This window comes from Ursus americanus, chromosome 3 (assembly GCF_024610735.1).
Source record: "Ursus americanus isolate L20-20 chromosome 3, mUrsAme1.1.p, whole genome shotgun sequence".
NCBI classification, from domain to species: Eukaryota; Metazoa; Chordata; class Mammalia; order Carnivora; family Ursidae; genus Ursus; species Ursus americanus.
In genome coordinates this window covers 8,454,676-8,482,621 of record NC_142129.1, presented here as the reverse complement: position 1 = coordinate 8,482,621, position 27,946 = coordinate 8,454,676, and the positions used below count along the sequence as shown (strand labels likewise).

Here is a 27,946-nt window from a genome sequence, read left to right as displayed (position 1 = left end):
TGTGAACAAGTTTTGTGCCACCCACACACTCAACATATTATGGTCAGATAGGCATAGAGTAATGGCTTTAGACTTTCTGGTTCAAAAAAGGGAAATAAGAGGTACACAGAAGTAACTGGTCCATAGTGGTTCTAAACTCCAATCAGGTACATGTTGGTAATTCCTGGATTAGGACTCACTCCTAATATTTCTTGGAAGTGTTTCTTCATGGGTCTTGGCTCTGCCCTCGGGTTCACAATTCTACCTCTCTGATCCATGCCTCCTTTTCATATAAAAAGTAGCCTGTGTTTATAGCTGCATAGTTTCCTGCCTGTAGAAGTTCAGAGTCTAAAGACATAGTTTCCTTCTGTACCATCTTTGTCTCTTTCAGTCCAAGCTGATGGTGTTACCATAAGTATGGCTGTCTTATAAATCTGTGGGTTTCCGATGAATATTATTCTGGTTTATTCCATTAAGCAAAAGCCACATCCAGAATCTGATGATGATAAGCTTTTTTATTTTATTTAATTTTTTTACATTGGACTTCTGCTGACATGCTAAGGGGAAAATGCCGTTAATGTTGGTTAACTCAGAGTATCTGTAAGACATACCAGTAAGCTGTCTAGCAGCTCTTTAGTCTGAATAAATGGTTCTTTGAGACACCACCTAATACATTTTGAAGGTCTTAAGGTGGATATGACAGTCACACTTCATTGCCATCTTTACATTATGTTTTACTGGTGGTTGATTTTTGCCTGCAAGTGACTTTAATTTTTGCGTTGTTGGCCACCTGGAGAGACCAGAATTGAGAAAATACTTTATTTTCAAATCCATAAAGTCCTGCTTTCTTCGTACTTAATGGTTTTTCTTTAGTTTTTCTCTCTTCTTTTTCCTCTTTTACTATGAAGAGAAGACGTTCAAAATTCTCTATCTGAAATGTCCTTAGCTAGGTTACCCAATTCATTAAGTATAATGTTTCCTTCCCATACTATCATGATATTATTAAACTTTCTAACGCAGCATAGCCAGGATCCAGTTTTCTCTCATTTCCAGTCACATTTATTCCTCGCTTTCCTTTAAGCCATTACTGACAACCTCCTCAAGAGCCATCAGGCCTCTGCTCACAGCCTTGCAAGGCCTGTTCAACTTACTTATACATCCGAATCCCTAGGTTGCTGCCACATCTGTAGGTTTTTGTTAGAATTCCTTCCCAATACCAAATTTATTACTAGGTATTCATTATTGCACAAACAAATCACCCCAAAATTTAATAGCTGAAAACGATTTATTATCTCTCATGGGCTTTTCCAGAAGACTGCTCATGGAATGATCAGTTAGCAGTCTCAGGGACCACACCAGATACTAGGATCAGAAGTCACACATAGCCATTACTTCTAGTTTTCCGCTGACCAGAGTCAGCGCTAATTCAGGGTAGAAGGAGACTAGGAAAGGGTGCGAATACCAGAGGCAAGGATTAACGGACTTCCTCTTGGAAATGTTAAAGATAATGCAAGGAAAGGGGGGGGGACCCTGAGTTTTTAATGGATGTATAGTAGTTTGTCCTATGATTATCTTTGCCTAGAATGTATCCCATGTAGAAAAGTGAAAGGACTTGACAATTTCAAACTCCAGAATTTATCAGGGCCAAACAGAACATTGTTACAAGTGACTGATGAAGTCTTGTTTTATGAACTTAATTACGTCCAATTCATAGTGATCTGGGTGTTAGGCAGCTGCTTTGCTTCAGAGAAGGTCTTATTCTCACAAATAGATCGACTCATTTCGAAATATTTCAAAGCTAGTGTGGATATTTAGAGACTCCCAAGTACTCAAAAAACAGAACCAAATGATCTTCTTGTTAAGAGTAGTCAATAAAGTTACAGCTGGATGTTTTCTCTCTGCTAAGTTTAGACATTATCCTCCATTCAATTTTATCTTGATTAAACAGATTGAAAATCTTATGTATGCATACAACTATTCTAAATGGGCCACTTATCTAAGATCAGCAGTTTTCTGAGGAGACTAACTTAATGCAAATAAAAAAAATGTGACTTAGGGGAAAAAAAAATACATGCCATATGTTTGACATTGGAAGTAGATATATATATATATATGCCAAGAAATTAAGTAGAATCCTGTTTTTATGTAGTACTGTGTTGTTGGAAAATGATATACAGCTCTGTGATTAACTCTTAAAGGGAATTCAAATAATAATTACTAGACTTTAAATATCATAACCCATTAATAATGGAAGAAAGTTTTCTATTGTCCTAAACTGCTATTACTAGTCAAATAGGATTTTTTAAAAATAAATCATTTAATGGTCAATATTTTGGAAATGTTTTCTATTGGAAATTCACTATTATTAACTTAATGACACATCTTGATCACAACCCATTCTGTATAAATTGCTTTTTTTTCTGTAGCTACTATATTAGACTGAAATGAATATGTTAATAACTTCAGAATTTTAAGCAGACAAATTAGTATAGTTTAAATTTGCTCCAGTAAGTAAATTTGGTATGAGAACAATATGAAAAGAAGATGCTTTTTGGGACTTTTTCTAGAGATACTTAATGGGATAGAGAAATATTTTTTTCCTATGCTTACAGATTTAATACACATACTAAGAATTATGCATCTTTTATATAAAAAGGCATAATTTAGGTAATTGACGGGTGTTGCTATTTTAAAGTTATTTTGCAATAAAATTTTTAATGTCTGATTTTAAACTTAGTGTATGTATTTTCTATTCCCTAATAGAACCATTAGTATTTACTGTCTTTTTTTTTTGTCTGCAATTCATTCTTTTTAGCTTCATTTCTTATCATTTATACTCCCTGTACTATATTAGGTATATGAGATGGATATTCAGAGGAGGGTGACTGAACCTTCTGCCTAAACTTATTTCTTTATAATGTTTTTTTGGATTTTATAAATTGAGAAATAATTTGTAATGCAAATATCGCTTTGGCTTGAGTTAGACATTAATCCATAAAGAAATATACCATAATTGATAATAGTTTAGCTTCTTGACATCTGAATAACAGGACTCTAGGGAATTAAGAAAATAGAAGTAAATATTGAAGGCATAAAAGGAAGGTGGTGGGATAGTTGGGAAAGGTGTAAAGTTTTATGTTTTATTCTCTGAAGAGAAAGTCAGGTGAGCAAGTTTAGCAGTGAGCCTTCAAGAACAAAGGGATGGAGGGATGTGACAGATTGAGAAAGAAGATGTTACAAAGAAAATATGAGAGGTGGTAGACCCCAGAGAAAAACTTTTGCCTAGGTTCAGCCCTTCCTTCTTCTCCTGAAATATCAGTACTGCTTTCTCAAAAGATTCTGTTCTTCTACACTGAACATCAACAAGCATCAACAAGACAGGATGGCTGTGGTCAGGGAAGACACCCAGAGGAATTTTAGTGAAACATGCTGTACACAGAGTGTAACTTTCCCACTTCTTCTCTCTCACAGGTTTTCTGAACCAGATGAATAACTCTAGTCACTCTGTCCTTCAGCCTTCGTTCCAAGGATGCATGCAGCTCATCCAAGTGGATGACCAACTGGTAAATTTATACGAAGTGGCTCAGAGGAGGCCAGGGAGTTTTGCGAATGTCAGCATCGACATGTGCGCCATTATAGACAGGTATGCAGTCTTTTTGTCCTACCTCAAATTGTCCAAACTTTCTGCATTCATGCTTTTGTTGTGCAACAAGAAAAACACACATGCACGCACACACACACACACACACACACACACACACACACACACTGTATAAGAGGTAAGACAGGAGGAGCCTTCTGTCATTCCTATAACATATATGTGATTTTAGCGGTGATGTTTATATCAGGACCTGGATATATATGGTAGAACAATCTGTGATGTCAAAACAATCTCCCTCAGTGAATGTGAGCATTATGCAGGTAATTTTGCAAGCAACAGCTGAGTTACAAAGGAACTCAGTTTATTTTAAATTTTGCTTCCCACGCCCACAAGCAGAAATGTCCCTTCTCTCCTTGCCTTGGTCACAACTCATCCTCAGCATATTTTCCCCTCCGAAGCCCTCTCCTGAAGGAAAAGAAGCTTTTAAAAATGTTGGCAGGCAGTATGAGAATTTACTGAAACAGAATATTTAATGTAATTGAATCTGCTTATAAAATATACATATTGCAAAATATTGCAAATCTAATATTGCAAAATCTAATCTGTATTCATTTTTGCAAATCTGGGGAGGAGCTTTTTTAATAACAACTTAGTTGACTTCTCACAGAGTAGAAAGATACAACTTACATGAAATATTACGATACCATTACATACACCAACCTTAATATACTTCTAAAAAGTGCCTTTCATTCCACCATGAAAAGTAGTTTGAGATATTTCATCCATAAATAAACTATATCTAACTTTGTATTGAATTTAACCTGTTAAATTTAAATGATTTTCTAAACTGTATTCAGATCTTTTATGAGAGGGCTATCTTACTCTGAAAAATAATTTTATTAATTTTGTATTTTGGAAGATGAAAGTTTCAGAAGTCTCAGTCTGCTCCCAACAAAGTGTAGACATTCAGTCTCTAATAATCTTACTTCATTTAAGAAGAGATCCTTAGGAAAGTCATTCAAAGACATAAAATGAATCTTAAAAATACATAAAATCATCTATAATGAAGTAAGTTTGCTTCCATATAACCTCAATAAAATTATATCCATGTGAATGGTAAATTTCAGTTTAAATGATGGCTGTAGAATGTAACTTTTTTAAGCCTTGATATGTTTATAAGAAGACTTGATGACATAGCATAGTTCTTATTTCTATTACATATTTGCAAATACTTGTCCTTTTGGCCTAAACATTTTCTATTATGCAGAACAGTGAACAATTTTAATGGAAATATGTTCCTAATTTTTGAACCAGCAGTAATGCAGTAGCATTATTTCTGCCTAAAGCAAGGGGTAGCAATAATCCGAAAAACTGAGAGATGAATTTTTTAAGACCATATTTCTGATATTTGATATTTATCTATAAATTTTTATTAATTGTTTTCCATACAGGAAGTTTTTCCTTCTTAGTAATACGTATACAGCATATTGAGTTATTTTAGTACCTTGTCCATTTTCCACGTCAGTAGCTTTAATGATATAATTTCTGTCAGTAACACCCAAGTTAGTTCATTCAGCTTTTGTAAACAGGCTAGATTTTATGGTGATGTTGCTGTTTCACTTCAAACAGCATGTATCCTGGACATTATATTTGAATTGTTTGCTACCAAAGAAATATGGGTAAGATGTTGAGACTTTAATGTTTTACTTCGATGGAGAGAGTAGGTGCAAAATTGGCCCCAGAAGAGTGAATGGGATTTTTGTAAATGAAGAGAATGGAAAATGGCATTTCTGATGAGAAGAACAATGCAAGAAAAGATGAACGATAGGGAATACAGTATCAATTTTTGGCAGATACAGGAATATACAATTTTTTTTTCTGCCAAAATGGGTCAGTCCCATTGTCCATATCACCAAGCATCCTGTAGCTGACAGAGCAAAGAATATGTCTTTCTTATCCTCTATGATGATAACCCAGTAGAGTAACTGTGGGGAAGTTGTCATCTCTGACAAATCACGCAATTCTGAAGTCCATTAGGGAATCCATTTTCTACTTGTTCTATTTTTTGAATGCAATGACTTTTTTTTTCCTAAATTGACATGTAATTGATATATAACAATATATTAGTTTCAGGTAGAAAACATAATGAATGGATATGTATTACAAAATGGTCATCAGGGCAACAGCCTATGTACATTAATTACCAGTATGTGAAAGAACAGATTTCTTTTATTCACCTAAAATGTTTCCGGTTCAAAATCTTAATCTGTGAAGTGTTGTATTTTTGTATATATGATACAAGACTGTATTCACCTTATTCCAGCCATTGAGGAGCTCATTGATTTCACCCTTATTCTGTGTCTTTCCATGTGAGAACACCAGTGGTTTTAGCCTGTCTTCATATAACAGTTACCCACCAGATAATGCTGGAACTATACATTCCCAGCCCATCTCATCTCTGGTTTGATGTTTTCCCTCTAACTAAAACTTTACAACTGCTCCATCTCTGCCATTTTATTTTCAGACCATCTAAATCTTCCCTAAGTAAGCCTACACTGGCTCTTTCTTACTCTGCTCCTTTCAGATTTCAGCTTGATTGATTTGAGCTATTTTTTGGGGGGGGGGGAAGGATAAATGAGAACATAGGATAAAAAAATAGAAAAGCTACCACAGGCACAAATTTTATGAAATGTTTGGAGATGGTAGGAGCAGCTGCAATGATTTGATGAGTAGAACTTAGGGAAATAGTTTGGGGAAGATGATTATAAAGGGGTTTTGCTGTGTGTCATACTGGAATACCCTGTGATTTGAACTTATTTCTTTTTCTTTGTGTGTGGATTTACATGTGGCTTGTTTTATTTACTTGTTTGTTTTCTGAGCACAACAATGAATCAAGAAAAGAACGAGCATGCCAAGCTGTAGAATTATTCATTCAGTAGTATTTTCTGAGTGTATCTATGGGGCCAGGCACTGTTCTAGGCACATAGGATATATCATTGAACAAAAAAGACAAAGATCCTTATACTTGTAAAGCTTACATTCTGAGGAAAAAGTAAGAAGAACAAATGTAATAAGTAAGCACATATTATAGTAAGAAGAAATACATTCTATGGGGAAAAAAAGTAGAGCAAATCAAGAAGGACTGGCATTCCAAGAGACTGAGGTGTTGGGTTGCTGTCTAAATGGGTTGGTCAGAGTTAGCCTTATTGAAAAGATGGTATCAGTTCAAGACCTGAAAGAGGTAAAGGAATTTGCCAATTCTGTTGACAAGAGAATAGTCAGTGCAGAGAGAACAGTCAGCGCGACAAGGCTGCCTGGCATGATCTAGGATCAGCGTGGGGCCAGGATGACAAATTTGGAAGGAAGAGTAGAGTTGTGGGAGAGGAGGCTAGAGAAGTTCTAGAGGCCAGGTCCTGGAGACCTATAGGTTATTTTAACAATTTGGTTTTTATTTTGAGGGAATGAAGGAGCCATTGCAGGTTTCTAAGTAGAGCAATGACATGATCTAGCTTACTGTTTAAAAGGATAACTCTGAAAAAAAAATAAAAAAATAAAAGGATAACTCTGGCTGTGGGAGGACAAAAGGTAGAAGCAAGGAGCCTGTTATAGTAATCCAGGTGAGAGATGATAGTAGCCCAAGACCAGGGTGCTAGCATAAGAGGTAGTGAGATGCAGTCAGTTCTAAAGATATTTAAGAAAGTAGAGTCAATAGGGTTTCTTGATGGATTAAGTATTAGAGTTAGAGGGTTAACCCAAATTATTTAGTATAAGCACCTGGAAGGAAGGAGTTACTATCTCCCAATGGAAAGACTAGTGGTAGAGAAGATTGGTCAAGGGTTGAGGAAAAGTATCAGGAATTCAGTGTTGAAAGGTATGCTGGACATAGTGGACATGTCAAGAAGGCAGTTGGATATATGTAAGAAGCATGTATCTGCAGATTTGTCTGATGAAGTCTCAATGTTTGCCTGTCGAGGGTCCCTGGTTTATTTAACTGTATTTCATGAACAGCCATAGACCTGGAAGGGGGGAATGTGAATAGTGGGCAGGAAGCCTCTTCCAACATTGGAAGCCTGTAGCTTTACTCTTTGAGAGGAGGACCTTCATCAAACCCTCAGTTGCTAGACTATTCTCTGAAAATGATAAAATATATAGCAGATAACTTCTTTGTTTCTCCTGGATGATTATCACCTTTTATCTGCTCCTAGTACCCTTGTTTTGTTGCCTCCTTGTGGCAAATGTCTTCAGGTGCCCACTCAACTGCTCTTCTCAATCCACTTCTCTCTAACCTCTTTGTAGGTGTGAGCATCTGAGAGCCAAAAACCTACCAAAAACACTCCTAGAACACATGTAACATTCTTTATCTTCTAGAACTAACTAAGGTTAGGTTTGTTCACTTCCTCCCACAGGACATCACAAAGGTTGGCTTGAGGGGGGGCAGTTGGGGAAGGGAATTGGGAGTGAGCCTTGGATGGGTCCTGGCAGGTGTTGGTCAAATTTTTAAACTAGGAGATTTGCAGTAACAGACTATGAAACTAGTGAATCTATGTGGAGTTACTATTTGATTAGCTTGCCTGTGATTCTTATCTAGGACATAGGGGATGAAGAAGGTGGTGGTAGAATATTTTGAGCTTATACAGGTGGTGTTCATGACTGGTCTGGCAAAATTTACCTGTTTTGTGAGTAATAATAATACAGTCCATCTTGCTAGTTGTGATTTCTGTGTCAATCTTCAGGCCACCCTCATAGCTTAGCTCCAGAGAGATATTTTTTCTTTATTGTAGGCAGGAGTGATGATGGGACATAGTCCTGGCTAATGAGAAATAAGCAGAAGTCAGCTGTGGTGTTCTTGAGGAAGCTTTTAGTTTCTTGATACATATGTCACTCCTTCCGCTCCACTGTCCTTGTTCAGATGCCTGGAGCTGTATGGTCCAGAACACCAGAACTCAAATGAACCAGAGTCAGCAAACACCTTCACTCTTTTTTTAAGTGAAGAGAAGCATTTCCTGTTTATTTAAGTCACTGTGAGTCAAGTCTTATTCTTCTGGAGTCAAAAGCATCTGCCCTTTCCCTATCCTCCACTTCTAAAATCAACCAGTACATTTTTTTTTTTTAACCAGAACACAGAGGACAAATTCCCAAGTATGGAAATGGCTTTGAAAGAAAGGATGGTAAATTTATTTTAGGATATATTAAGTTGCATGCCAGTGATGTCCCCGAGATTAAACTTTGGAGACCAAATGTCCATTTAGAGGCCAAAGCACATTTACATTGTTAGAATCAGCAGCGGGTAGAAAAACTAGTAAAAGTAGTTCATTAGAATTAGAATCTTCTTTACCTTTCCTGTAACCTCTCTTGTAAATATAGTAAGAAACAAAACCAATAAGCATTCTGGATAGCACAGAGAGCGGAAAAGGAAGAGTAAATGTCCCAACTTAACCACAGCCTACAAAATTACCCCTTGAGAAACTGAATAGACTGGATCCTATTTTTGAGTTAGTAATTAAGTCTTCATTATATTTTTGGATGGAAGTGCATAATCATAGACCCAGTCTTTATTTTTTAACTTTCTTTTTAAGAATATCTACCCAGTTTGATTTTTTTCCTTGAAAGAAAAGAGCAAGTATATATGTATTTTCTATAAGAGCACTTAAGTGAGGGTTGGATAGATATAGTGTGTCTCAAAACGAAGCTGACTCTGTTGGAAAGGTGAACAGCAAATAAGTAGATTCATACCATCAGTTCAGAAAGAGATTATGAGTTTCTATAAAAGCAGGTTTAAAATTTACGGTCCTAACTTAGGTGAAGAACACACGTAACATTCTTTATCTTCTAAAATGGATCTTTATTTGCTCATTAGCTCCCATTTCCACACAGTAGCAGAAAAAAAAAATTTGAGCACATACATTTGGAAATCCTAATAACTTTATATGTATATTATATATGCATGTATAATGACCAGTCAACATGGGATTCCAACTTAGTCAAAAGTCAAACTCCCTTTTTGGACTGTTGTCCCATTTTGAGTGGCCTTGACCCCTCCAGCATGACTCTTGGTTCGGGGCCAAACAACTTACTTAACCTGGGGTCTGTTCCACGAGCTCTAATCCAGTTCTTTCTGGGCTCGCTTGCAGGTCCCCAGCTGCTGAGTGTCCAGGAGTCAGCCTCTGTCCCAGCTGTCCTCTGCTCTGACAGCTGTTTCTGCAGGCCTTGGGGTAATGCCTTAGGTCCTGCTGGGCTCAGATTCTGGGATCTGTGTAACATGACAGCTCTTCCCAGTTTGTCTGGGACTGGTGCCTTTAGTACTGGGAACTGAGTGCCAGGAGAAATGCCTCAGTTCTGGGTGAAGTAGGGTGGTTGGTCACTCAGTGTGTTCATCCTCTGTCCTTCTTCTCCAGATTCCCTTTTTCTTGTCTGCCAGCCATCTAAACATTTTAATAGACCTTGTAGGGACATGCTGTGATTTCTAGATCTCTTGCAAACTGCATATGAGCTGAAATGAATGATGGCCTGTGTGAAAGGGTAGGGTGTTCAGTGGGGACAGCTACAGTAGGCCCCCCTCTGCCTCAGTTTCTTATACCTCCATATCTATTCTACAGAACCCACCTCAGGCTGACATGAGGCCTCTGTAAATCAGATTCCCAAAGGCAGAAGGCAAGGCACAAGCCACCACTGTCATAGGATGTCTAAGTCTCTTGAGATTTATTCATAAGTCAATAAATACCTATGAAAAATCACATCAAGCAGTGAACACTCCCTCCCGAGACCAATACTGAGATTGTAGGGGAGGGTCATTGACCAGAACTTAAATTGTCTTAACACTTTGGGTACCTCTTTTTTTTTTTTTTTCTTTCAAAGACATAGCTCTTTCAAACCAAAAGCCTCTTGATTTTAGGCTACCTTGCCAAAATTGAATCCACATGACTGCTAACTTTTTGTTTCAGTCCCGAGTCCAGAGGTGAATGCTCCCAGTGCCCTACCCCCCATGATAGTGTCCTTAATCTTCTGAGTGGACAGCCACAGCACAAAAAGAATTTCATGGAAAGGAAACAAAACCAAAACTTTGAGTTGAAATAGCTAAAAATTATGTCCACCATAGGAAAGGGGAAGCCTGTCTTAACAAACATGAATATTTCTGTAGTGACAACATCTATGCCAGACTTTCCTTCTCTTTCACTTGGACCTTGCTAACTGCAAACTGCCAGCCTCTGGGTCTAACACCTTTTCACACATTTCCAAGTTGACCGGCCCCTTCTGTTCTTTCTTCAGAAATGTTCCTGTCATCAGTGAGGCTGGTGTCAAGCTGTGACTGTGCTTCTTGTACATTAGGAGACATTTTGTCTTTTACCCCTCAGTTCTTATTACTACAGCTGCAGGCTTCTGGGAATACTTTACTTTTACTTCATGGTAATTATGCAAAAGGGGTAAGGGAGACAGAAACCTCTCAGGTGACCTACAGATTATTCAAAACATTGTGCCTGGCTGAATTTTGGCAGCATTGTGGCTGATCTCATCAAACTCCAAAGGGGCAAAGAGCAATTTGGCTGGAACTCATTTTGGGACAACTGGAGCCAATAAGCAGTTTTTCAGGCGTGAAGCTGGATTTCCTTTTGGGGGAAACATCCTTAGGATAAGAGTTATTCAGTGTCCTAAAACCATATCATCAGATCAAAATAATCAGAAAAAAGATGAGTCATATAATCCAGCTTTATTTTCTTATATGACAGTTCATGTTGTGATTCTTTATTATAGATATGTCTGTCTCTTCACCTTATCTCCATGTGTGCCCCATCTTGGATTTCATTGATGTTATATTCCTTAAACATTTAAGCCATAGTCTTCTATCTAGCACAAAAACATAAGCTCAGTGACCTGAAAGTATCACACACCCAGGTGAACCCATGTTCAAGCCACTTGCCTCTCTGAAGTGGTTTCAAAGTGATTTTATTTTTAAGTACAAATAGAGTACTTGAGTGACAAAACTTATTTAAAAAATAAAGTACAGTAGTTAAATGCCTGAGGAGATAACTCTCCTAGGAGAAAAAGGAGAAGAAAAAAGTTGAATTAACCATTTTAAGATGTAACAGCAGCCTTATTCTTCTTTGAGGTATTGCATGTATTAGGACAAAAGAAACTATATTTGCTTTTGGCGTGGCATATAGCTGTGCTTTGACATTTAAATCCCAAGGAAGGCCTAGTGCATAAAAGTAATGTCAGAAAACAGTTATGTGTTTGAAGATAAACAAAAAGGAAAAAGAAATAATTTTAACGTGTAGCTAAATCAACTACAGAAAGATTGAAATGAGTCATTAAATTTTGTTTTTTGCTTTGGATATTAGATTACCTGAAAAATAAAAACAAAAGCAAATCATTGAAAATATATATTTAAAATATCTGTCTTAATATTTTCTCTTGAAGATAATACTTTTGTCAATTACATAGATGTATTGCAAAATTTTTATTGATCTCTGAGAATTCATTCAACTGCCCTCCCCTTAAACCAACTTTACAGATAACAGACATTCCTTATTCTCTTTGTAAAATACAGAGAATGTTACCTATAGCCTGGTGGATGAAGAGTCTTTTGAGCTAGTAGGGGAGGCTACCAACTTTCATCTGCTGTACATCCCCACATGTTGTGTAGGAGTCCATTGTTCATTCCCAAATGTGTTAATGCAAGTCATATTTGTTATTTTAATAACATGGTCTAATTAATTACTAAATGCTTTTTTCAAATGAGTAGAGACAAAAAGAAATAATTTTCGTTAAAACCAAATTAAAAGGTTTTAGAAAGACAAGTGGCTAAAAAAAACAAAACCCTCAGTGTAGCTATGGACAAGCCAACTGTAAAAATTTGCAGAGATTCCTTGGTTACTTCAGTTTTCCCTGTACTTTAGGAAATCAAAGCTAGAAGTTGAGTGTAATGCTTAACCGAACTGGTTCTTCAGAAAGACTGATGGATTGGAATTGTAGAATTCCAATCAGTGGGCCCAGAGCAATTCCCTCTGGCAAGTGACTCACTGAATTTACATGATATGGGGGATTTTAAGTTAAATTAAAATTGTTAGGGTATGGATCCTTTTAATGCTTTCTTTACTAGTAAGCTCAACATATTTTAGACTTCTGCTCTCTAATCTGGAAAAAATGAAATTAGAATTCACTTTTTTTTTCTTTTGCTTTCTTCATTCCAAATAATGGAAAGGGTGAGAAGAGCAAGGGAGGAAGGAGACTGGGAGGAGGGAAGTGAGGAGGGAGGGAGGCAGGAGGGAGGCAGGAGGGAGGCAGGAGGAAGGGGGGTAAAACTGTGAAGTCACATTGCTCTCTACTATGTTGATATGGGACATTTTCTACTTTCATTAAAACAGAAATTGTAGGTAAACATTAAAGACTGTTGTCTATTTTTTATAGGAGTTAAAAAATGGCATTTTCTTTGAAAAATTTCCTTTGCTATTTAAATGATCCATAACCCGAGAAGAAGGAGAAGGAGTCCGATTTTTCTATGTCAGAAAAAACAGTTTTATTAAGACTTGGGACTTACCATCATTTTTAGTTTACTTGTTAATTGATCAGAAGTACGTCCTCTCTCTGGTTGCATTGGTACTATCTGAAACCAGTTTCAAAAGGGCAAACAAGCTTAGCTTTTTAGATAACATTGTCTAAAATTCTGTAACGCACCCATTGCCATATTAGAGATAAATACTTCTTTATCATCTGTGTCTGTGAATTCATTGAGGAACTTATTAGAGTCTGAATCTCATTTTGTTTACCAAATTCTGCTTACATCAAAAAGAATGTTACATGAGCAAGGGAGGAACACAGCTGGAAGGGGTGGGGAATGTGTGCGTGTTTGTTTGGAATGTGGTTGAAGAGTGAATCTGTAATTTTAACAAATAAAATGCAATATCTAAAAAGGGTTCTTAATTAGTAAATAGATTGATTTGAATAGATTTACCTACAATTGTGATAAGGATAGACTCTAAGTACCATACAGCATATAGGATTAATTTTGTTTGCCTTTAATAAGCCCTGCCTTTAAACATTAAGTCCAGTGGTTCCCTGACCTTTGTTTTTTTGGCAGAGTGGGAGGCTTTATCAACATGAAAATTATTTTCATGAGCACACTACTTCACACTACTATAAAGACCCTCCCTGGGCAAATGAATGTGACACCAAAGTAAATTATTGTTTTTTGTTTCTTGAAAGTTTAAGCATTCCAAAATTACTTCACACTACTATAAAGACCCTCCCTGGGCAAATGAATGTGACACCAAAGTAAATTATTGTTTTTTGTTTCTTGAAAGTTTAAGCATTCCAAAATTAAGGGGGCAAGAAAAACCCTTGCAACTTTCAAGAGTGCCATTTCTAAGTTAGATAGACATACCATACACAAAGAGGCACATGGTTCCTTTCACATGGTTGTTCTCGTGTATTAACTCAGGAGACATTTCTTAATCTCCTGAATAGATCAAAGCACTGCTACTGGTCTACCCAATCAGAAAACCAAAAGATACAGAGTAGAATCTCTTCTCGCAAGGAATATACTAATTTAGCCATGGGAATAGGAAACATTCATAACATCTGTTTAAAAGTTATATTAAGAGGCATGAGCTTCTGAATCACTACAGAGAATGGTTTCTTTTTTTTTCATTGTCTTGTAATAATTTTTTATTATGTTATGTTAGTCACCATACAGTGCATCCTTAGTTTTTGATGTAGTGTTCCATGATTCATTATTTGCATATAACACCCAGTGCACCATGCTATATGTGCCCTCCTTAATACCCATCACCGGCCTATCCCACCCCCCCTCCCCTCTGAAGCCCTCAGTTTGTTTCCCAGAGTCCATAGTCTCTCATGGTTCATTCCCCCTTCTGTTTACCCCCCCTTCATTCTTACCTTTCTTCTCCTACTGATCTTCCTACTTCTTATGTTTCATAAATGAGTGAAACCATATGATAATTGTCTTTCTCTGCTTGACTTATTTCGCTTAGCATAATCTCCTCCAGTCCCGTCCATGTTGCTGCAAATGTTGAGAAATCATTCTTTTGATGGTTGAGTAATATTCCATTGTATATATGGACCACAACTTCTTAATGCAGTCATCTGTTGAAGGGCATCTCGGCTCCTTCCACAGTTTAGCTATTGTGGACAATGCTGCTATGAACATTGGGGTGCATATGGCCCTTCTCTTCACTACATCTGTATCTTTGGGGTAAATACCCAGTAGTGCAATGGCTGGATCATAGGGTAGCTCAATTTTTAACTTTTTAAGGGACCTCCACACTGTTTTCCAGAGTGGCTGTACCAACTTGCATTCCCACCAACAATGTAGGAGGGATCCCCTTTCTCCACATCCTCTCCAACATTTGTTGTTTCTTGCCTTGTCAATTTTTGCCATTGTAACTGGCATAAGGTGGTATCTCAGTGTGGTTTTGATTTGAATTTCCCTGATGGCTAATGATGTTGAACATTTTTTCATGTGTCTGTTAGCCATTTGTATGTCTTCATTGGAAAAGTGTCTGTTCATATCTTCTGCCCATATTTTGATTTGATTATTTGTTTCTTGTGTATTGAATTTGAGAAGTTCTTTGTAGATCTTGGATACCAGTCTTTTATCTGTAGTGTCATTTGCAAATATCTTCTCCCATTCTGTGGGCTGCCTCTTAGTTTTTTTGACTGTTTCCTTGGCTGTGCAGAAGCTATTTATCTTCATGAAGTCCCACAAGTTCATTTTTTCTTTTGTTTCTCTTGCCTTTGGAGATGTGTCATGAAAAAAGTTTCTGTGGCCGATGTCAAAGAGGTTGCAGCCTATGTTCTCTATGATTTTGATGGATTCCTATCTCACATCGAGGTCTTTCATCCATTTGGAGTTTATCTTTGTGTATGGTGTGAGATAGTGGTCAAGTTTCATTCTTTTGCATATAGCTGTCCAATTTTCCCAGCACCATTTATTGAAGAGACTGTGTTTTTTCCACTGGATGTTTTTTCCTGCTTTGTCAAACGTTAGTTGCCCAAAGAACCGAGGGTCCATTTCTGGGTTCTCTGTTCTGTTCCATTGGTCTATGTGTCTGTTTTTGTTCCAGTACCATGCTGTCTTTGTGATCACAGCTTTGGTTTTTGTTTTGTTTTGTTTTTGTTTTTTAAAGATTTTTATTTATTTATTTGACAGAGACAGCCAGTGAGAGAGGGAACACAAGCAGGGGGAGTGGGAGAGGAAGAAGCAGGCTCCTAGCAGAGGAGCCTGATGTGGGGCTTGATCCCAGAATGCTGGGATCACGCCCTGAGCCGAAGGCAGACGCTTAACGACTGTGCCACCCAGGCGCCCCATGTGATCACAGCTTTGTAGTATAGCTTGAAATCTGGCAACGTGATGCCCCCAGCTTTGTTTTTCCTTTTCAACAATTCCTTGGTGATTCGGGGCCTTTTCTGGTTCCACCAAATTTAAGGGCTGTTTGTTCCAGCTCTTTGAAAAATGTCATTGGAGAATGGTTTCTAAGGGAAATTAATGAGGGGAGGACTGCTGGGGGCTGCGGTGGCTGATGGAGACTTCCAAAGAATGTGTTGAACTTTAGAGAAACAGTAGCCTCATGATAAGAAAGAAAGGCAAAGAACATTCCAGGTGAATGCAGATGAGCAGAAGTGCAGAGACACAGATGACCATGTCGTATTTCTGAAATATGGAAGTGATCGTTTAGACTAAATGGTGTAGGGAGTCATTCATTCATTCATTCATTCATTCACCCATTCATTCCACAGTCATTCATTGATTACCTACCATGGGCCAAGGATAGTGTTGGTTTTGGTGAATAAGACATAACCTTAAGGACCTTATATCCTTAGTAAAAGAGGCAGACATTAAAAAAACACAATTACTGAAAAAACTGAGGAAGTATGCACAAGGGCTGGCAGCTCTAATTCTGCCCGGGATTTCCAGTGAGGTTGGAGGAGATTGCACGGAGGAGCAGTTCACAGCTACACTGGAAGGGCATTCCAGCTGGGTGGAAAGCACATTCAAAAGGCCATGGGGTGAGGAAAAGAGAGACTTGCAGGAAACTCAGGTAGTTACCATAGGATCTTCCAGAGATTGGCAGCTATTAGTATGAGGCTAGAAATTTAGTGTGAAGATCTGAGGCCAGAAATTTAGGGAGAACCTATTGAAAACATGTCTACTAAATTTTTATTTTTAATATATCCTCTGGTCAATTAAGGAACTATTGAAGGATTTGCAGGGAAATCAACTTTACATCATTGACATTTGCTCTGATGATCTGAGCAGAGGTGGTTAGAGCCTGAACTATTGGTGTAGTGATAGAAATGGATGGAAAAGGGTAAATTCAAAGTGTTACAGGATTTGGAGTCAGCTCATTAGATGTGGAGCTCAGAAGGGTATTGGTGGGAAAGAGAAACTGGTTTCAGAGTGAGAAAAGGCTTGCGTGGAAGACTAAGTTACCTTCACAAGTCCCTGAACAGTGTCTTACTTCTTTTTTTTAGTAATTGGTATATCAGTTAGAGTAAGGTTCTGCTGGGCTCTTGAAAGTGGTGAGAATTAATAGCAGCCATTGAACATTTGAGGGATGTCAAAGAGAGAAAGTTAAGAGAGGAAAAGTGAAGCTGGGCTAGAAGCACGGGTAATGACAGTGGAATAAAGAGGAAGACTGGGGAGACCGAAACTGTACTGCCCCAGTGTGACGTCACTAGTCAGATGGGGCTGCTGGGCACTAAAACAGAGACCACTTCTAGTTGAGCTGAGCTGTATGTGTAAAATACACCCTAGATTATGAATAACTTAATACAGATAAAGGAATGTAAAATATCTCAGTAATTTTAATTGATTTCATTTTTGTATTAAATATATTATTAAAATTAATTTCACATCTTTCTCTTTACTTTTTTAGTACGGTTATCATAAAATTAAAAATTACATGTAGTATGCACCCCCATGGCATTTCTGTTGGGACAGTGCTGATCTGGAATCTCTAGAGACTTTGCAGCCAGAAGGGCCTCTCCAGCTCCTGTGTCGGTCTTTTCCAAAGGTGACTTCAAAGATTCATGCAACTTCTGATAACACTCAATAAGTTGTCCTTTAGAATTATTTTATTTCAGAGACAATGGGGATTCCCAGAAGGTCTGGGAAACTGGCATCATTCTGAAATTCACAGTCCCTTTTAATTAGTTCGAAATTTCCTTAAGCCCTAAATCTGCTTGCAATTCCATCTCCAGAGAAAATCTTTACAGACTTAGAAGCCAGATGTGTTGGTTTTCTCCTGAATATTAATTCCCTATTCATTAAAAATAAAATAAAAAGTTTTCAATGAAGAAAAAGAGGCCTAAATTAAGTAGACAATATTTTAGTTGAGCACAAGTTAGAACTTTTTGGTTCAAAGATTAATTTTCTTCTGCTAAAACATCTGCATTCATTCAAATGTGTATAAGTCAATATCCGTGAAGTAAAAGGTGGAGTCTCAATTAGAAATTACCTTCAGCTTCTAGGAACAAAGATCCAATTACAGTTTTTTAGATAAATCTGAAATTTCTTATTTTACATGTAAGGTGTCTGATACAGACAATCGAAGCTTGTCTGGTGACTCTAAAAAGCAGAGATCCAGACTCTAACATTTTGCTCCAATTTCCTTAGCTCATGGTTTTCATTCTCCTAGTCAAAAAAGGGCTGCTAGAACTCCGGGTGTTTTATCTGCTTTTCATGAGGAAAGTAAGAGGGCCCACTTCCCCTTTTAATAAGTCTTCTCAGACGTTCCAAGCAACACTTGCACTTTCATCTCACTGGCCAGATTCAGTCATGACTGAGTGAGTTGCAAGATAGGATGGGAATTCTAGTCTCTTATTCTAGGTACTTATGTGCCTACTAAAACTTGAGGATGTGTTACTGAGGTGGAAGAGAGCAATTTGTGATGGAATAAACAAATAGCAGTTGATAGCTCACTTGCTGTCTCAAAAAAAAAAATTAAAGTAAAAAAAAAATTGAGGCAGCATTTGTATAATTTATTTGTTATATATTTTGTATTTTTTTCCAACTATTCAAAAATAAATATGTTTATGAAGCTTCAGCATTAGGCAGTAGACATTCTGGGGTATTCAAGGATGAATGAGATACAGCCTTTGTCTTCAAGGATTTTGGAATAGCATGGCAGAGGTAGGTCTGTATTCTAGTTTTTGTACTAATTGTGTAAACTTCTCCTACTTGAAATTCATCAGTAACTGCTCATTGTCCTTAGGGAAAAGACCCAGATTTTTAAAAGTAGTGGATGAGCTCTTCTGGTCCGACCCTTGCCTCCCTCTGCAGCTCCACCTTAAACCATCCTCCTCCATACCCTCCGTCTGCGTGCTACCTTTTGTCGATGCCTGGAACGTCCTCTCTGTGGCCTATGCCCACGCTGTGCTGGGTCTAGAGTTGCTCCACTCCTACCACTCATCACCTCTCCTTTGCCTTCCTCTCCTTCTGATCAATTCAAAGATAACTTCCCCAGAGAGGCCATCCCCGGCCCTCTAAAACCAGGTCAGGTTCTTTTAAACTTCTTTAAAATTACACATTCAAGACTGTGAGTACATCTCTACCTCCTCTTCTAGAGTTTAAACTTTGTAAGAATGGGAAACAGACCTGAGCTTGATCCCCATTCTGACTGCAGCGCCTAACACAGTCCCTGACATGTGATATGCTCTAAACACATATTTTTGGATAGAATAAATGAATGACTCTGGTAGTAATACGCTGACAAAAAGGCTTTGAAAGTACAAAGAAGGAAAAGGATAATTTCAGATGGAGAATTCAGCAATGTTTTATGGAAGGAATGGGATTAAAACTAACCAGTCAAGGATAGAAAAGCTAGCATCGGATGATAAGGTGCAAGGCTGTCTTGGGAATAATGGACATTTTAAACCAAGGCACATTATATGGCTGAAGTGGAAGTTGCCACAAATGCTCAGAATGCTGAAAAAACTTCTAAGAATGAGTGTTTTAGTCCATGGTCCCCAGAAGCCACTAACTTCCAGAATGTGTTCATGTGCTTGTTTGTAACTGTATACATTCCAGAAGAAGTGAGTCATCAGATGTTACCCATTGGAAGGAAAGCCCACTCATTTATTCTTAAAATTTTTCTGCCTTGTTCTTCCTCACCCATCCTATCTGAGTCGATAGTCAGAAAATCCTAGAAGTGGGTACATCAGAAAAGAGTTTACAGAAAATAGTTTTAAACAAGCATTCAGAATTATGAAATGTTCTAAATTTTACTCTTTTGCCAGTAAGTTGGATAGAAAAGGAAAATGACTGGTTCCTCTTGGTAAATTTCCCAGAGAATGCTTTCTTCATGGAGAAATCAGATTTTGTAGTCCTGAGTGTACAGAAGTGCAGGGGGAAAATGGTCAAGATGAGAAGGAGCTTGTTACAACACAACAGTTTCCTAAGAAAACACTGTAAAGACCTGGAAGAGTAGATGGGACTGCTGCAGCATGGCTGAAACAGATGGGCCTAAAAATTAGAATCCAAAAGATGCTTACAAGATAAATAGCTGTGCCAAGAGGAGTGCTTTCAATGAAAGGGGTGAATGATGGAGGGGTTTGCTGGAGATGCAGACTAATCATGGGCAGGTAAACATGGGGTGGGGAGACAGGAATATGAGGAAAACAATCAGCTACTTTTTTTAGAGAGTACATGTTTTAGTCCAGCACTTTTCAGTCTTTTATGTGCATGTGAATCATCTGAGATCTTGTTAAAGGATAGTTTCTATTCAGTGGATCTGTAGTGAGGACAGAGTTTCTACATTTTTCACAAGTTCCAAGATGATGTTGATGCTGCTGGTTCATGAGCCACACCTCGAGTATGACAAAGACGTGGGCTCTGCATCTTGGCTCCCAGGTGTGTGGAAAATGCAGCTCAGGTGGTAAGAAAGGACGCTGGTGATGTGGGTCTTTTAAGTGGTGTGGCTAATAAAAGAGGGAAGCCTGTTTTCTTTATCATTTCCAGGGAAAATAAGTCAAAGCAGATGATATAGAAATGATATTGTATGAAGTAGCCTGGCTTGGTGATTGGAAGACTGTAGGAACTAATCAAAACTGAAGTCCTTCTGTTTCTCACATGTATCACCTGTCATCTTTAGAGTGCTTTGACTTACATTACTAATTATTAGAAAGGAAAATAGAAAGCTGGTTTTCAGTAAGTCACTGTAGGTCTCTAGTGTTGAAAGGATACAAACAATATAGCAATATCTAAATGTCTGGTTTCTCCGTACTTGTTGACTGACTCATTCCTAGATGCTCTCTAGAACAACTATGTCTTAATTTCACCCACTTATTTTAAGAAACTGTACAAGTCAGGGTTCTTGACTATAAACAAGCCAGAGGGAAAAAGTAAAAGTCTAGTTAATTTATGAAGAAATGTTATTCTCTAGCTCAGAATTGATGGAAGGCAGAACCCAAGATGAGCATGGAAACTCCAAGCTCTGTCACTTCTCACCAAAACAGTGTTCCAGATTCCCCCTCAGTCATCCAGAATATTCTCCATGACCCTGCTTGCAGGACCCTCACCCTTGCTTTCCCACCTCAGTTCTCCTGAGTAGAAGGCACTGCCTTGCTTCCCACTTAGCTTGGAATTTCTTTCTGCTAGAAATATCTTCTGCAGAGACCAACTCAATCTAGTCCAAGTAGAGACAACTTATCATAAAGCTACACATGAAACAATTAGGGACAAGTGCGTAGAAATTCAAAAGTAGGTGTCATAACAGTAGGATAACCACATAATTTGCCAGGAAACTGGGCCACTTTTGAAAATAAAAGGAATACAGCAGGCATGAACTGGTTCTATACTGAATAAGCCAAGATTCAAGGTCACCTTACTTGACAGGTGCAGACCTCACTGAGACTGAAGTGAGCAGAAGTTCTTGATTAGGAACAGTTTTAAAGGCACAGATTCATGGGTGACCAGATTCACACCCAGACTTTCTACCTGAACATATAAGAGCTATAATGCACTCATTTCCCCCCTTTAAAACCCAAACCAACAAGACTGCTTTGCTTATAGTTTTTGTACTCTTCAAATTTTGTTATGGGTACGCATTGCTCGCTTCCTCAGCAACCAATTTCCTTTGGGCATCCCCCGGCCCATCCCTTTTCAGCAGCCTCCAGTTTCTGTTTGGATTCAGTGAAGCTACTAATCTGTCTTCAGTTATAACTGTGGCGTCTGAGACTGCTTCCAGCATGTGCATGTGATTGAGGCCCGCCATCCTGGAAAGCCATCTGGGGTCATGAGCAGTGGGGCAGCATTAGGCTGGAAACAAGGTGGGGAACCCTCCGAAAGACAGAATTTAAGCTAGAATCTTGGTGACTCTAAGTTACTTGATCGAGCCTGTATACCTCTATACTTTTCACTTATTTGAACCAATAAATTTCCTTTTTAAGAAGGCAGACTCAGTTGTCTTTTCTGTTATTTACGATTGAATCCATCCTAATGAATACAACTTCAGTTTTCACAGTGCCCCATTTTGGGTCCTGCAGCTTCTTTGGTCAGCTCTCATTGTTAGCTGGCCAATTGTTCTCTTAGTTCTTATTCAAATGCTAGAGAGGAAATGTGTTGGCTCAATTTATCTTTTTTCACCAGGCTTTCATCTTAAATCTATGGTTTGGCTGCCTTTGAGTCAGGTGCCCTGTAGGAACCGGTCACTGGTTTGACTGGAACAGCTTCTGTCCCCTTTCAAAAGACCTATATCAATTTTCCTTCTGTGGGAGGACTAGCAGGATAAGTATTGGGGCATTTGTTTAAGATATAATCTTATACTCTGTATTAATTACAATCCTTGCTTTTTTACTATTTCACCCAAATAACTGATAGGTATCACAGAAATAATATAGAAATACTAGGAACTACTATAACTCATCTCTGGCATTTTAGAGAACACCTATGAAGAAAAACCTGGATTTCAGAAAACTTCCCTTTCTTTTCTCATTTTTATTCCTTCCTTTTGCAGTATAATTATTATTATATGGAACCCATATCTGATGATAGTGAGTTTAAATGGATCAAAATTATTGCTCCTTAAAAGCAACACCAAAATTTGTAAGATATGATGCATGCTAATTAAAGTTCAAGGAGCCCTAGGCAAGAAAAAAAGATAAGCCTTTGCTTAAGTTATGCAAAAGTGTATTAAATATTCAAGATTAATTAAAATCTAGGGAAAGATTTTTTTTAAGGGTGCCATTTAAAGTTTGCACAAAAGTTAATGCAATTATTATGAAATGTTTGCCATCAAGCTGGTTTGATGAATAAGGGAAGTCAGCAACATAGTGAAATAAGAGTTAATTCATGTTGCTCTAGGTACTTTCTTTCCTTTGTTCCGTAAAAATCACTTATAACTCCATAATAAGTATATGCCAATACCCACAGTTTCACAAAGTGACGGAAACCATAATTCAATGGTATTTATTTATTTTCTAAAACTAATAATATTCCTCCCAAACCATATCCTGATGATTTCTACAGTGAAAGTTTCATTGGTGGGAAATCAGAAATTTTGATTTCTGGTGCTTTTCTTTGTTAAAAGGAGAAGAAAGCCCATGTTTTACTGAACAGAAGTTTTCTGATATATGAATGCTTGGTTAAAGAATCATCTTTCTATGTTAATAGCCCCAAGAAAGTTCTGGTTCTCACTTAGTTGACCTTTATTCTTCAATTCAGAACATACGACCTGGGATATAACTTTTCTTAAGTAGACATAGACATGCAGTGAGTGAGGCAGTAAAGTCACATGTTTCCAAGAACATCTCCTTTTGTCCATCTGGCACAGTTTCTTAATTTGAGGGCCATCACTCAGTAGGGAAATGTTTTCCCAGAGCCCTAATTACAAATGAATTTTCCCACATTAATGATAGTCTAAAACTTAGGAGCAGTGGCTGATAATCAGAATTAGGCTTTGTGGGCTTGCCTGGGAAACAAGTCCATCAGCAGCATATTTTTACACCAAAAGGGCAAAACATACCTGAATTTCAAACAATTGACTGGCCAATGGACTTTTTCATTATCATCTGTTAGTAATGGAGTAAGACTCATTCAAAGACAAAAGGCACTTTCTCTGGAAAAGAAACTAGAACAAGTTGCCAACTTTCTACTGTACTGCAAGTCGGGATAGTATTTAAAGGTAAAGAAATCACTTTCGGCCATGCCTCCAAGTCTGGGAGCACCAGCTTGACTCTCACTGGGGAATGGAGCCTAAAGCAGATCCTGCCTGGTGCTCTCTTAAACCTACTGTGCCTGATAGAAAATCAAAATTCTGCTAAACTCAGTGTTGAAAGTACTCATTACTAAATGGACTCAGAAATACTACGCTCAAAGCATGTTTCCTAAAAATAAAACATATTTAGCCTATGCAGAAACATTTTCCTCAACACCAGTATTACAAAAAAATTCCAGCAGCTTTCAAACATTGAATCTGCAACCACCATATGATAGAAGATGTGAGCAAGTAAACAAATAGTCATTCAAATAAAAAGGTTCAGAGTGAGTGTTTATTTCCCAGGGTGGAGAATCCTTGCCCTCCTATCTTCACTCTACCCCCTGCCTGTCTTGCCATCTTCCAGCCTGCGAGCAAGTTCTCTGTGGCTCACCTTCTCACAGATTGGAAAGCTTTCAAACTCAAGTGTGGCGCCACAGGAATGCCCTGCTTGCCTCCTGATGAGCCCCCCCGCCCCACTCCTCCTGGCAGCATTTCAGCTGTGTGGGCCCTATGTTCTGCCACAGAGATGCAGACAAGTGGCCAGGGTTATAGGGAGATTTTTTTTTTTAAATGTTTGGTTGGAATATTAAAAAGGGGGGGGGGGACAAGCTCTCTGTTCTATATCATAGCACACTGTCTGGCAGGATGACTCATTTTTATTTAATGACTTTATTTATAAAATGCCTCCTTCCAATTAAGATTGAAAAGTGGGGCCAGGGGAGAAAGAGAAGGCAGAAGTTAATATATTTCCTGCGCCTGAGCTTGAAATTTGGCTTGAAGTTTCTTGGAAGCTTTATTATATTTGTTGGAAAGATAGGATTAGCCAACGTACCCAGCTGGAGCTTCCCTGTTAGATTGTTTACCAGCATTTTTGTGGGTATTGGCTTAGTATATATTACCAGTATTATTACTATGTAGAATTCACAGAGATTTTTTCTTCATCTGGGCTCAGGTGTGGGCCAAGCAGCACACGAGCCTGTCACATGCGTCCAGAGCTGGAGCCCTAGAAGACTAATTAGCTGTGGTCCCTCTGAAATTCACTAATCTGATGCCATGAGCTCTCTCTTGAGCCTTTGCTTTGCCATTTGCTGTGTTGGATAAAAAACTGACAAAAGGAGTCCGTTTTCCTTTCCTACCTAGTCATTTTATCAAAGGAACCTTAGAAGCAGAGGTTCTACCAGCTAGAAAAAGGTACAAATTAATGTTTGTGAATAATCCAAATGTTATCTTTGGGACAAGTACAAAAAAGAAAAAAAAACCCAATAACTTGCTAATGGAATTAATTTGTCTAAAATTATAAATTGCACCATTCATAAAGTGTATATTGCCAGAAATGAAGGCAATAATTACTATTTAAGTCCAGTATAACGAGAGGACTGTATGTCAGAATATCATCTCTGTTGAGGTGTTGAGGTTTAAAAATTCCTCCCGCCATATGAAGTCATTCTAAAATATTAAGTATAATCTTTCCTTTTTTTGAAAGAGAGAGGGAGAGAGAGCATGAGTGGGGGGAGGGGCAGGGGAGAAGGAGAGAGAGAATGTTAAGCAGGCTCCATGCCCAGCTCAGAGCCCAATGCGTGTTGAGCTGAGCCAAAATCAGAAGTTGGACGCTTAACCAACTGAGCCACCAAAGTACATATTGAACACCACAATTTTTGACATTAGAGTGAATTCATTAAGTATCACAGTGATGTCAAGAGGAATAAAACAGAAGGGCAAAATAAAGTTAGAAACAGGGTATGTTCCGTTGCTCCCTGAATCTTTAGAGACATTTAATTTATTCATTAATTTGTTTATTCGACAATATTTATGGAGGAGCAGACGAGATGCTGTAGTATTCATTTGTACACAACTCAAGATGTTCACTTTTTTTTTCTTTATTGAGGTATAATTGACAAAATTGTAACACATTTAAAGTGTTAACAATGTGATGATTTGGTATATGTATACACTGTGAAAGGATTCCCATAATCAAGTTAATTAACACATCCAGCACCTCATACAGTTACCTTTTTTGTATGTGGTGAGAATGCTTAAGATCTGCTGTCTTAGCGATTTTCAGGTGTATAATACAGAATTGTTAACTTTGTCATCATGCTGTATATTAGATTTTTGGAACTTCTTTATCTTATAACTGAAAATTTGTGCTCTTTGACCAACCTTTTCCCATTTCCCCCACCCCGTGGCCCGTGGCAACTACCATTCCACTCTGTTTCTGTAAGTTTGGCTTTTGTGTATTTACTTATTTTTAGATTCCACATACTCGTTTTGCTGCATTTGTCTTTTTCTGTCTGGCTTATTTCATTTAGCATAGTGCCCTAGAGATTGTCAGAAATGACAGAATTTCTTTCCTTTTTAAGGTTGAATAATATTCCATTGTGTGTATGTATATATCATATTTTCTTTATTTGTTAAGCCATTGATGATACTTACGTTGTTTCCGTATCTTGACCACAGTGAATAATGCTACAGTGAAAGATGTTCATGCTTATAACTTCATTCTGTCATGTTCTGACAGGTCACCATTGGCAGCAGGGATGCTGGAATGAACATTTGAAATTATTCTTATCCAAAAAGGCTATTTAAATGGATACATTTTAAAAGGGATTATGAAATACTGATACTGTATTAATTTTCTAAATAGATTTCATGTTGCATATGATTGACATTAGAAAATATTTGTTGGAAATTATATGCCGTACTAGTATTATATTATGAATAATTTCTGAGGGTAGTCAGGAATTCAAATTGTACAGCTCAGTTGCAGACATGAATTTGTAGGCGAGTACTCTAAATTTCTGTCAATATTTGTAAGCTAGTCCACTGAGAATACAAAATTCATGACAAAGAAAGAGTTCAGGGGGTGTTTTCTCAGCTCATCTCCTATAGATGAGAATAAAACAATGCCTGGTAATAGTAATGTGGGCCGCCCCAGAAAAGCCTGTCTCTGGAATATAGGAGGAACACAGATGGCATCTCTACTCAGAATTTAGTTTTGACCTTTATGAATTATATATTATCACTGTTTTGAATTAAGCTATTACTGACTCATTGTCGGTTTAGCAGCTAACAAATGAGTAGGTGTTTTGAAAAGCAGTGTTTAGTATCATTTAAAATTTTATTTTAAAAGTTAATTTATACTGAGGGGATTTTCTAATATCCATGTTTCTCTTAGTAACTCATTCAAGACTATACAAAAATATTGAAATTAGAGAAATAGGAAATATGACTGTGAAATAATTTTATAAAGAAATCTTAATAGATGATAGACATTACAGTTTCTTTTCTATATAGAAATGTGACATTGGAGGATTAACAATATTTCTTTTTTTTTTTTAATGATTTTTTATTATATTATGTTAGTCACCATACAGTACATCCCCGGTTTTCGATGTAAAGCTCGATGATTCATTAGTTGCATATAACACCCAGTGCACCATGCAATACGTGCCCTCCTTACTACCCATCACCAGTCTATCCCATTCCCCCACCCCTCTCCCCTCTGAGGCCCTCAGTTTGTTTCTCATAGTCCATAGTACAGTATTTCTATTCAAGATTCAGTTACATCACCCATTTTTCTATTTAAAATTATTAAAATATAAGTTATAGTATATTTATCCACATCTAAATTGCACAGTTAAACTATCTGGATATCTGATATATCCCTGTATGTGTGTGTATACATATACCGTATATAAAATATCAGTATATTATGTATATATATGTATACATACACACATTTTATACACACAAGGGGGCGGGGAGGTGGTCCAAGATGGCAGCATAGGAAGACCTTGAACTCACCTTCTCACATAGACACACCAAATCATTTTGCCCCCCAAAGCAACTAAATAATATTTATTTGGAAAAGAATTAAAAACTTCTTAAAAAGATATTTCTGGACTATTTTGCTCTCTCCATTTTTGGGCAAACAACACACTGCATATGGAATAATTCTTGCTGAAAAGGAACAGAAAGCTAGCTGAACAGCTCTCTCTACAAGAAGGGATAAAAAGGCCACATCAAGATGGGTAGGGGAGGCAGAGAGGTGGTCTTGCCAAAAACCCCTCTGGTGCAGTGACACACAATAGGGAGGCATTTCCTGGGTACACAGCTTCTCCCTCAGTATCGGGGTTTGTGCCTCACATTGAAC

At 37.7% G+C, this 27,946-nt stretch overlaps 1 protein-coding gene across 2 annotated transcripts in view; it reads left to right on the top strand.

Annotated features, from left to right (window-relative positions):
- CNTNAP2 (contactin associated protein 2) overlaps positions 1-27,946 on the top strand; it is a 1,871,860-nt gene that overhangs the window by 1,072,448 nt on the left and 771,466 nt on the right. For both annotated transcript variants that reach the window (XM_045792416.2, XM_087860735.1), the window contains one exon: positions 3,451-3,622. In XM_045792416.2, coding sequence (XP_045648372.2) covers positions 3,451-3,622 — 172 coding nt within the window. The remainder of the gene's footprint in view (positions 1-3,450; positions 3,623-27,946) is intronic.